Source organism: Mauremys mutica, chromosome 4 (assembly GCF_020497125.1).
Source record: "Mauremys mutica isolate MM-2020 ecotype Southern chromosome 4, ASM2049712v1, whole genome shotgun sequence".
Classification (NCBI taxonomy): Eukaryota; Metazoa; Chordata; order Testudines; family Geoemydidae; genus Mauremys; species Mauremys mutica.
Window position 1 is genome coordinate 92357286 of NC_059075.1, and position 12194 is coordinate 92369479.

At 41.3% G+C, this 12194-nt stretch overlaps 1 protein-coding gene across 1 annotated transcript in view; it reads left to right on the forward strand.

The window, feature by feature from the left end:
• Nucleotides 1-12194, forward strand: part of QSER1 (glutamine and serine rich 1) — a 76857-nt gene continuing 64663 nt past the window's right edge. The window contains exon 1 of the mRNA XM_045014991.1: nt 1-375. Coding sequence (XP_044870926.1) covers nt 251-375 — 125 coding nt within the window. The 5' untranslated portion in view covers nt 1-250. The remainder of the gene's footprint in view (nt 376-12194) is intronic.

Below are 12194 nucleotides of genomic sequence, written 5' to 3' on the forward strand. Positions count from 1 at the left end.
CCGCCTGGGCGGCTCGCAGCCCCTGCCACCGCCTCCTCCGTGAGCAGCTCCCCTGAGCCGCCCGCCGCCCGCCGCTGAGCCGGGGGGAGGAGGCGCTCGGCGGCCTGGCCCGGAGCGACGGGGGGACGCGGCGCTGCCCGCCCCGCATGAGGGAAGGGGGGGCCGCTCCCACCCGCCCTGCTCGGTGCCCGCTGCCGCCGCCCCGCACACAGCGCCCGAGCGCAGCCCCCGCGCCCCGCTCGCTGCCCCGATGATGGACAGGAACTACCCGCCGACTCCCAGCTTCGCCGACCCGCTGGCTCCAGCCGCCGCCGCGCAGCCGGCCGCCACCGCCGCCTGGGCCTACGAGCGAGGCGCGGGCAGCCTCAAGCCCAGGTAAGGAGGGTCCGCCGGGGGGCTGCGCCAGGAAAGGCCGGGGACTGAGACGGGGCCTTCCCCGCATGGGGGCGTGGGGCTCACCGGCCGCGGCGACCTCTCCGGGGGGGCCCTGCTCCGCGCGGTGCGAGCCAGGCGGGGCGGAGAAGAACTTCCCGCGGGTGGGGAGGGCCCGAGGGGCGTCCCCCGGGGCTGGGCCCTCCCGGGCGTGGGGGCTGCAGGAGGGAGCCGCGGGGCACGGAGCCGGGCTCTGGGGCGCAGCTGGGGCCGGCGGTAAGGAGCAAGGCCGCGGGGCAGTAACTGGGCCACGGCGCGCTGCTGGCGGGGGCGAGCTGGAATCCGGGCTGGCGTCCCAGCGGCCCGGCCCACGCACGTTCGCAATGGCCAGGGCAGCTTTTCTTTCTCTCCCCCCGCAGCAGTGGGCCCCGGGGGGTGGATGCAGGCTGGCAGGAGGCGCCTTTCCTCTAATCTGCGGTCCCAGGGCTGGAGTTTGTACCAGGTTCTGAGCAGTCAGTGGGGGAGGCTAACCTGAGCAGGGAAAGTTGCTGGCTTCCCCCTTCTCCAAAGGTCTGTGTTAAATCTGCAACTAGGGTTCAAGAGTTCATGTTTCCCTCCAGCGATTCCTAGGGAAGCCCAATATAGCGAACGTGTTTCGCGATCTGTACAAAGGAGTAACATTCTCCCAGCGCATTAAACTGCGAAACGGCAACATTAAAAGCGGCCCAGTGGAAGGCGTGGTCCAATTTGTTAACGGCATGGACTAATGAGAGATGCGGTGTCAAGAACAATACTGTCTTGTAGGTGCAGCCCCTGAATTGCGAGGCTACAAATGCTGGGACATTGAGAGCTTCTGGTGACCTCATCCTAAACCACCATGGGGAGCTCCCGTGTTTATGATCTCACCCCAAACCTCTTCGCTATACTCCCAGCTTTGTTTCATCCTTTATTTTGGATTATAGCATCTTCTTATTACTCTCCTGTTGTTCAGGGTCTCCTTTTCCTTATAAATATCTATTTTCAGAAGTGCAGTGCTCCCTCTGTGCAGAAACTTGTCCAAGAGGATTCAGCCCCTTTTTTAAAAAGCTGGGAGAAAAAAATTAAAAGTAAAAATATTATTTACAAAATAGTTCATAGGGTCAGGTTTGCTTATATATTGTATAACTCAGGTTAACTTTGTTAACTTAAAAAAAATACCAATCCTAAAATTTTCCAAGTGGTCAGTCTCTGTTTGGCTGCTTATTATTTTATTATCTGTCTATCTTAGGTATATGTGCAGCTCCAAATTACTGTAGTATATAAAGGCAAAATACAGTGTTAGTGTAAGCATAACATGAAAATGGAATCTCTTGTTGCTGTGCAAATATTTGGCCACTTAAACTTGACATCTCCCTTTTCCTCTCCTCTTCCCCCTTCTGTGATGGGATGGGTTTTCCCTGGGTTTTGAAAGTGGGTTTTCCTGTATTGAGGAGTTTAGGGTTCACCTCACCCTTGTTAAGTGGTTTAAAATACAGCTTGCTCTGTCTACATCCCTTCTCCCTGCAAGAGTCTCATATTTAATGCATTCCATGTTTATATAGCAACTCTTCAATTATTCAGGTTACATACAGTGACAATGAATATTGGAACTCACCAAAATGGAGGTTTAGCACTTTGCTGTTGGCATATACAGTACATTTGAAAACAACAAATCTATAAGGATTTTTAATCTGCACATTTTTTTCTCATATGAAGACTGACACCATATTGTAACAACTCAGTGTAGCCGTAGGTCACAGTCTAGACCAGGGGTCGGCAACCGGTGGCTCGCGGCTCGCCAGGGTAAGCACCCTGGCGGGCCGGCCCGGTTTGTTTATCTGCCGCGTTGGCAAGTTCGGCCGATCGCGGCTCCCACTGGCCGTGGTTCGCGGTCCCAGGCCAATGCGGGAGGCAGGAAGCCGCGGCCAGAACATCCCTCGGCTCGCGCCACTTCCTGCCTCCCGCATTGGCCTGGGACCGCGAACCGCGGCCAGTGGGAGCCGCGATCGGCCGAACTTGCCAACGCGGCAGATAAACAAACCGGGCCGGCCCGCCAGGGTGCTTACCCTGGCGAGCCGCGAGCCACCGGTTGCCGACCCCTGGTCTAGACTCATTGGTTTGCAAATATTATTTTGTATTCTAGATTATACAAACTCTAGATAAATAATACATGTTAAAATAAGCACAAATATAAAAATATATATTTAACCAAGTTAAATTATTGTGAAAGGTATAAACAAATGAGGTATTTTGTCAGTTATTAATATTATTTTTGTTTTAAGTGTTGTTTATAGTGTAATGATATTTTAGAGGCCTGAAACTAAAGCCTTTTTCTTAACTGAATATTTTAAACACTTAAGAGAAAAACACAAACAAATGATTAAATAAACATTGTAAGCACATTTAAAAATAGGTCATATTGGCCAAACTTATTGACAGCACTTAAAACTAAAGTCTAACACTATTCATGTTGCAAGTTCAACCTAGGTAGAGACAGTGTAAGAATCCCCACAGTGCCCTGCTGGTGTTTGTCCACTATTTTTGAAGGCCTGCTTCTAGGGGTGAGCAAGAAGGTCAAAGATTGAAGTAGCAAGGAGACTGAACTGCTCTCTCACCCCAAAGCCCTCAATTATCCACAGATCCCGATGTGTAATGGGCTTGCTAGAAATTAAAAATGAACTATGCAACAAAAAAGGAATCTTTATATTACATTGGATTCATCAAGCCAAAGCTTTGAATACCAATTCTCTTATAAATCAACATTTAATGTCAATTTTCAGTGGCAAACACTGAAATAAAACTATTTAGAGGACAGGTTAAAAGTAAGCCTAAGGCTACATCTACATTGCACACCACTTTTTGCAGCGTGTATGGTATATGTAGCTACACATGTCAGTGAAAAGCTCTGGCAGTGGGGAGGCAGCGGGGAAAGGTTTCAGCAACTCACTGCTGCCAGAGACTTTCATTGCCATGAGGAAAGGGTCTGGTGGAAGAAGGTAGAGGGGAAAAACTGATCCCCACTGCTGGAGCCGTTCCCTGCAACAGAGTGGCCAGAGCCTCCCCCGCTGCCAGTCTTTACCTGCAGTGGGGAAGGGATCCAGCGGCCAGGAGCTGCCAGAGCCTTTGCTCACTGCTGGAGCTTTTCCACATCACAGGAAAAGACTTCAGCAGCTGGGAGGTAGCCGGATACTACATAGTTAAAAACAGCAGTGTAGACAGGAAGACGTGATTTGGGCGAGCAAAGAGTTGTGTAGGATATGTACTCGGGTACATACCCACAGCCTTCAGGAGTGTCTGTACCTCACTTACTAAGCTGTTCTACACTACTACTTAAACCCGTGCTAGAGCGGCTAACAAATACCTACTCTACACACTGCTGAAAGAAGAATGCAGTGTAGATGTAAAAGGGGAGTGTTATACCTCGTTGTGCCCCACCAAGTCCTGAATTGCAGGGAGAACTTCTAAATGTAAGACAGTAATTCAGATTATGCCTATATCAGGGGTAGGCAACCTATGGCACGTGTGCCAAAGGTGGCACGTGAGCTGATTTTCAGTGGCACTCACACTGCCCGGGTCCTGGCCACCGTTCCGGGGGGCTCTGCCTTTTAATTTAATTTTAAATGAAGCTTCTTAAACATTTTAAAAGCCTTATATACTTTACGTACAACAATATATATAGACTTATAGAAAACCTTAAATCAGAGTGAATAAATGAAGATTCGGCACACCACTTCTGAAAGGTTGCCGACCCCTGGTCTATACTGTGCACCTTCCAGCCACACAGCTGTGCTGCTATAGCAGTGCTGTTGTAAGGTACGCAGTTAGCTGCTCTTTCTGAGCTCTCTCCTGCCAACAAAATAAAACTACCCCCAATGAGAGCATCTCCCACTGACAAAGCGCTGTTCACACTGGTGCTTTTTGTGGGTAAAACTTTTGTTGGTCAGGGGGATTTTTTTTTTCACAGCCGTGACAGACAAAAATTTTACTGTCGAAAGTGCACTGTAGACATAGCCTCAGTCTCCATGCTAGTTCAGTCCTTGACCTCTCTTTAGAGTACCTACGAAGATGCCAGTTTTTATTTCTGGGGTGGGCCTTTGTCCATAAGAATATGAACACTTCACACAGGCCACTGAATAGGTTCCTGAAACAAATGCTTCTAGAGGAGACAGGCTACATATCCTTTTACCAGTGCAAAAAGACATTCAGTTCCTAAATGTTTTTGGGTCTTTTTTTCTTCTTCCTTCCTGCTTCTTTGAAAAATTAATCCCTTTCTGTATTACAGGCCAGAGCAGCTGCCCTTTCGCTTTCTTTGTTTGTTTCTTCTGCCTTTTTTGCCTAGCCTTTGTTTGTTTTGGAGCATTCTGATGAAACTGGCAGGATGGGCTATTAGGAAGGAGGGTGGATTTAGAAAGATCACTGCTTTCATTAGGTAAAAACACCTACAACTATTGAATTTTAAATGATGTCAAAGTTTGTACAAAGAATGTACAATTTCTCATCTACTTTCCTTACTCTAGACTTCTCCTCTCCACATCTTCCATGGGATCTTCTGACTCCAGGTTTATTTGCTGTTTCAGTAGTCAGTGAGTGGAAAAGAATATCACTTCTTGTGTAATTTGTTACAGACACAGTGCTGAGACATTTAAAATAGCTGTGGGGTTTCCTTAGCTATCCTGAAAGGTTTCAAAGATATGGGCCAGGCCATGAAAATCAGTTGTGTCCTCTGAACTTCAGGATCATGTGGCACCGTTGGCCCCTTCTCAGGCATTTGAGATTGTGTTGCCTAAAGTTTAATACTAGTTGTGGTTGAGAGTGTTCTTCCATGATAAACCATGTCCCGGTCTTCATGAACTTTCTAGTGGGGGGAGATTAACTTTTATGTCTGAATTTGTGTGCGTGTGTGAATGTAGTGTTGACTTGACAACTCTGGAGATTGAGGGCTTCTGTTTATCTAGAGAACAGATACAGCATAGCTCACAGCAATGCAAGCTTCTCCATGCAGACTCACCAGTGTGGCTCATTCCTGATCTGAAAAGACCACTGCTAAGAATTGGAAGATAATTTGTTTTCTATATCCATCCAGTTATTGGACTCTCTGTTGAGACTGCCATGGGCACCATTTAGAAGTGGGGCTCTTTAGGTTTGTGGTCACTTGTCTACTGGCAACAGGAATAATGATACTACCAAACTGACTTCTCATCGGGGCAGTAGAACCATGACATTTTGGGGGTAAGCACCCCTGCAATGGAAATATTGTGGAGGCTGATCTATATTTCTGCTTCAGTGCTTGTTCGTTGTAAGCTGTGTGCAAGGGGAGGGGGTAGTGAGAGCAGGACTCTGAAGTTCTGGAATGGCCACCTCAGTGCTTGAGACTGGTCTGGGGAGCAGGTAGGAACCATACCCCATCCTATCCCTGACATCTTGACATTGCCCCACTGCCCCTGACTCTCCCTGCTCAGTGCATCCCTCTTCCCCCCAGTCAAAGTGAGCTTCTGAGGCTTCCTGCTTCTCATAGGCTTTCAAATAGCCATTATTTGTCAACCACCTTTAGTCCTTACTGAAACTAGTAACCTGGAAGTTACCAATCATCTGAGCCAGCCAGTCCCCCCCAGAGTGCTAGGGTTTTCCTCTGATCTTTTTCCCCTGAAACTCCCACTGTGATGTTTTTCTTTAAGAGATTCAAAATTTTATACCAGTTAAGGCAGTTGTTTAAATTTTATTTTTGTACTCTTAAAATGCTAATTGTTTTTGTTTTAGACGTCAGGTTTAAGACATATTAAATCCTAAATGAAGACTAGTGTTTCTGGCATATTTAAGGAATTTGTTTTATATAGTAAAGTTATTTTTTTCTTAAAATTGGGTGCCATCATTTTTCTGTAGCTTTGGAGCAGTGCACAACTTCCTGATAGAGCTATAGTGAAACAACCACAACTGATTTTATTTGAATGATTATATACTCAACTAAATGCTACATAGTCTTATATGAATGTCCTGGGATGTTTTTTCTTTTAAGGACCAGGAATTGCAAAAATCAAACGAACTCATCCTGTTAATGCCACATTAAGTTTGAGATGTAGATTTAAGGAAAATTAAAAAAAAAAAAATTGAGGGCGAGATCCTCCAACTGGATATGTGGGAGCAGACCCTTGTGCTGTCATGGGGCTTTCCATTGACTTCCACACCAGTCATTACTCAGAGCTGTTGCATGTACATATGTAGGCAATAGCAGTTTTATTATATACATTTAATATAGGGAACAAGAATTGCCTTGTGGTCATAAGTGAGGAATTTAAGTACTGGTTCTACTCCTGGCTTTGCTCCTGATGTGTAGTAGGGTGTTGGCTGAGTCACTAAGGGCCAGGTTTTCAAAAAAGCTCAGTATGTTATGTTCTGAGCTCTTTTGAAAATCTAGCCACGAGTATCACAATGGGAGCTGCTACATAAAATCTTGAAAATCTGACCTTTATTTAGGTGCCTATATAGGATCTAAGCCCTTGAAAATCTGATCCCAATTGTGGGTGCTGACCTCTTCTGAAAATTTAGCTTTTTGTGACTGTCTTGGTTTCCCCATGTAATACTTCACAGGGTGTTATGAGGGTTAAGTAACTGTTTGTAAAATGCTTTGAGATTCTGCTTTATGATGAAAGGAATTATTAAATGCAAAGTGTTTATGCTTAAAGTGACTAAGTTACAATTGATCCAGGAAACATAAATGTGTACATCCTGACTCTTCTGTGGTTAAGTTGCATTAACACAGTATTTCCATATAATTAGAATATAAAATGTACATTAAGAAATAAAATGCAAAACTTTCCTATGGATTGGTATTTTGACATTAGTGTTCAGTTGTGTCCGCTCAAGACAAGTTATGGCACCATGATACAATATATATATATATTTTTTAAGTATCTCATGCTGTCATGCTCTCTGGAGTGGCTCATGACTGAGTGCCTACGTCGGGGCAGACTGTCTGAAAACAAGGGCAGATATCCCACACTGGTGATATGTTCTATAATTAGATTTCATCAAGCCAGTAACAAATGTGAACTTCTGGATCACTATACCAGTCTTGTCATGTAGTCACAGACAGTCGTCCCCTTAGACTCTCCAGTCTATCTTGCCACCCAAGCAAAGTGAACTTTCTGATAAAAAAGATCACTTGAACACTTAAAAATCACACTACACCAGGTTTATCCGAGTCCCAAGAGACTAGTCATTTACCAGATCAATTAGTACTTCAGATCTTTCACCAAAGACAACACTGACAGCCAATTATATAGTGAACTAACTATAGGTTTATTAGCTAAGGAAAAAAAATGAGCGTTATTAAAAGGCTATGGCAGGTAAAATACATGTACAGGTGAATCACAGTTTGTAACTCCAAATGGTGGCAGTTATGTAATAAACTGCCTGTTTCTCAAAAGTCCTTTCATGGTACCCAGATTGTTTCTGGGAAATCTCAACTTTGCGTCTGGCACACGTCTCTGTAAGAGTCCAGATTGTTCAGAGAGAGTGAATCTTTTCTTGAACCCATCTTTATAGTATCTCAATCAGTAAGCAAGCTGACAGTGTCTCTACCTACCTGGGATTGTTTTTTGATGATGGTGTGTGAGGAATGCACTTAGTATTTTGATCTCCGACCATTATACATAATGGCCATTTACTTTGAAATTAGCATTTTCTGTTAAGTCTTTAGGTCCTTCATAAGCATTTCACAAGATTTCTTTGATGGGTTATTTAGTTACAGGGTAATGTTTGCTGTTACATTATGACAGGAACAGTTAAGTGAAAACAATACAAGTATCATTCCACTAGTTTTCATGAAGTTTAAACATCTGAACGCACTTTGATCTATACTAACACCCAACTGAATTGGCCTGGGGTTGTGACCTGAGCTGGCACCCGATTTGCTAGCGTCACAGTCTCAATTGCTGAAATTCATTTTATTTTTAATAAAATGCTAATAGGATTAATCCTATTCATGAGCTAATGGTATGCTTTTAAAATATAATTTTAAATAAAATTTTACTGATATATTTCACTAATATAATTTTATGCAAGCATATGCACGCCAGCCATAGTAAAATAGGCCTCAGTCGTTATGCTATTTTCCATAGAGCACAATTCCAAAAGTATATTTTTAATAATGAACATATTAGTAATAAATTTTGGGGGAACTGATCTTTGAACCCTCCCTTGTGCAGCGCTTGGCAATATGAGTAAAAAGTTCTGTATAAGGGCCAAGTATTATTTATTAATGACATCATAGTTGTTATCCTGGGGTGGAAAGAAGAGATAATTGATGGAGAAAGTGCAGAAGATAATAAAATGACATGGTAATAAAATAGGGCTGTCAATTAATCGCAGGTAACTCATGGAATTAACTAAAAAAAATTAATCGCAATTAAAAAAATTAATTGCGATTAATTGCACTTATAACAATAGAATACCAACTGAAATTTATTAAATATTTGTGGATGTTTTTCTACATTTTCAATATTGATTTCAATTACAACGCAGAATACAAAGAGCACAGTGCTCACTTTATATTATTTTTATTACAGTTATATGCACTGTAAAAATGATAAAAGAAATAGTATTTTTCAATTCACCTCATACAAGTACTGAAGTACAATCTCTTTATCCTGAAAGTGTAACTTACAAATGCAGATTTTTTTTTTTGGTTACATAACTGCACTCAAAACCAAAACAGCGTAAAACTTTAGCACCTACAAGTCCACTCAGTCCAACATCTTATTCTGCCAATTGCTAAGGAATGCCTGTTCTCACTTTCAGGTGACATTGTAAACAAGAAGCAGGCAGCAAATTGTAACCAACCTTGTTTGTCTGAGTGATTGGCTCACCAAGAAGTAGGACTGAGCGGACTTGTACGGTCTAAAATTTTACATTGTTTTATTTTTGAATGCCGTTTTTTGTAAATAATTCTACATTTATAAGTTCGACTTTCATGACAAAGATTGTATTACAGTACTTGTATGAGGTAAATTGAAAAATATAACTTTTTTTACAGTGCAAATATTTGTAATAAAAAATAAATATAAAGTGATTACTGTACACTTTGTATTTTGTTGTAATTGAAATTAATATTTTAAAAAATGTAGTAAATGTCCAAAAATATTTAAAATAAATGGTATTGTTGTTTAACAGCGCGATTAATCACAATTATTTTTTTAATCGCGTTCTCAAGCTTTGGTGCTTCAGGAAGTGATGTCCATGATTCATTATATGCCATTGTTCTCCTTTGAGAACTAATGCCCCAATGTGGATCAGACTGAATATGCAACTTTCTAAACTAAATTAGCAGTAAACAGGAATTGCCATGATCTCATCAATTTCACAGCTGCCCAATGGAGTTTTGAACAGCAGCAATTAAACTGGCTGGAGTCTTATTTCACTGTGTTGCAATACTAGTTTTGGGGGGGAAGGAAGAAAGTAGTCATTCTTCCCCAACAGTAATTGTCAGTAGGGCTCTCAAGGTTCCAGATGGCTGCAGAGTAAGATATATGATACTCTGGTCAGTGTCACAACTAATATTCAGAATAGCTATTGGTAGCAGTGAAACGAGTCAGATCTTGCCATCACCTGCCACTTAGGAAAGCTGTGGACAGCAGCAGAGGTACCAGTATGATCTGAGGGAGAGGTTGCAAAAATTGGAAGAGGTGAAAGGAAGTTACTTGGAAGCTTTCTGTTCTTTTCCAGCAGCGAGGATGGGAAGGGAAGAGACTGGAAGTTCTCCCCTTGCAGTGGTTGGTGATGGTGTGGAAGAGGGAGCTACACTGTAATTTAACTTTTTTAAAATAAACTGTGACCTTTAAAGGAAAACTACAAAATAAAAGCAAACTAGATTTGTGCCCTTGTTTGTTCATTAATGATGTATAAAAGAGCCTGACAATCACCTTCTTCCCAACATGCCAGCCAAATAAAATAATGCTTATTTTTTAACTTGAAAATATCAGGAGTTAGTCTTCTTTTGCCTGTTTTTGTTTGTTTACCTTGAAGATGGTAACTTTGGGAGATTTCTCAGCCCTAAGTGAACGGGTCTGGGTATTTGTTAAATAGGGTTTAATGAAATCAGAATTTTAATCTTGGATAAAAATGACTACTTCTCTTTCAATTAATAAATTTTCAGTGTTTCTCTGATGTTATAATCCCACCACTTTTCCAGTTGCTTCCCGGGTAGATAGTCCTGAATTTTAGAGCTGATTGAAAAACAGCTACAAAAATTGTGGAAAATGTGTCCCTTTTTTTTTTCTATTGAAATTTAGAAAATTTTGACCAGCTTTACTGAATTTTGAATGTGTGTTTAACAACAACAAAAAATAATTCAGACTGTTTTTATACACCAAAAAGAAGCCAATAAGGTCAAAAGTTCAAACTCACCTTTCGAGATCACGAATACTGAAGTTTAAAATTAGTCATACAGATATAAATTATTTTCAAATATATAGTTCAAAATGTATTTGAACTAATTTCATGAAAATGGCATTGTAATTGTCTTTGCTATTAAGAACTCTGTAGGTGGTTTTTATCTTAAGCAGACAAGCCAGCACTTGCATTCAAGTATTAAAATACTTAGTAGCTGTAAGAATACCTTGGCCTTCAGTTACTATGCACTTTTTTTTAGTCAAAGAATTCAGCCATAAGAAAAACAAAATAAAAGGAAGACTCTTTCCTTTTTAGCTTTGAAAGTGTTGTTTTGCTTTTTAAAATACAAAATATATTCACTATAAAACAAAACAAACCCACATAAATTATGGAATTTGGCTCTGTATTCACCCAATCCATGCATACATAGATAAGCTGTACTACTAAACTTCTTTTTATTGGAAGTTCACATCTGAGTGATTGAGAGCTAGGAAATGGTGAAAATGTCACAAAAATGTTCCATACAACTCACAGGCATTTCAAACATACTCTCCATAGTTGTGCAGGATAATTGAAAGTGGGGACTATTTGAGGTTATAACATTGCCTGGACTAATAAACTCTAAAGTTGAAAGCAGAGGTGTATTAGCCCAGGAGACAATGATTATAAGTTATGCTGTAATAGATCACTGAATGCATATCTAGCCAAATAAATAAATTAATTCTAACAGCAAGAGGACCAAAAAATGCCAACATGGCTCAAACAGTAAAAGAGATGGTGAGATACACAAAGATATGCTTTAAAAATCAGAAGTCAGATCCTACTGAGGAAAACAGAAAGGATCATAAACTCTGGCAAGTCAAGTGTAAAAGTGTAATTAGGCCTAAAAAGGCTATGAAGAGCAACTAGCAAGAGTCACAAAAACCAACAGCAATAAAATAAATACATAAAAAAAAATCAGAAGCAGAAAGTCTGCCAAACAATCAGTGGGGACACTAAACAACCAAACTGCTAAAGGAGCATTCAGACAAGGCCACTGTGGAGAAGCTAAATCACTGATACTCAGTGGCTCAGGAGCCAAATTAGCAATCAAGATTACCCAAAAAAGCCACAGTAGTGTGAATTCATTATTTAATTTATTATATCTATCTATCTATCTCTATATAGAAATATATATAAATTTTGCAGTCATTTTACTGTGAGAGTAATGTATATAATTCTCACAACAAAATGACTGCAAAATTATATATACATTTCTATATAGAGATAGATATAGTAAATTAAATAACAAATTCACACTACTGTGGTCATTTTGCTGTGAGACTTAATTAAATTTTTTCCTCACATCAAAATGACGGCCCAAGTATTCTACATTTGGTTAATAAGATAGTCAAAACATCCTGATGGGTTAATAATGA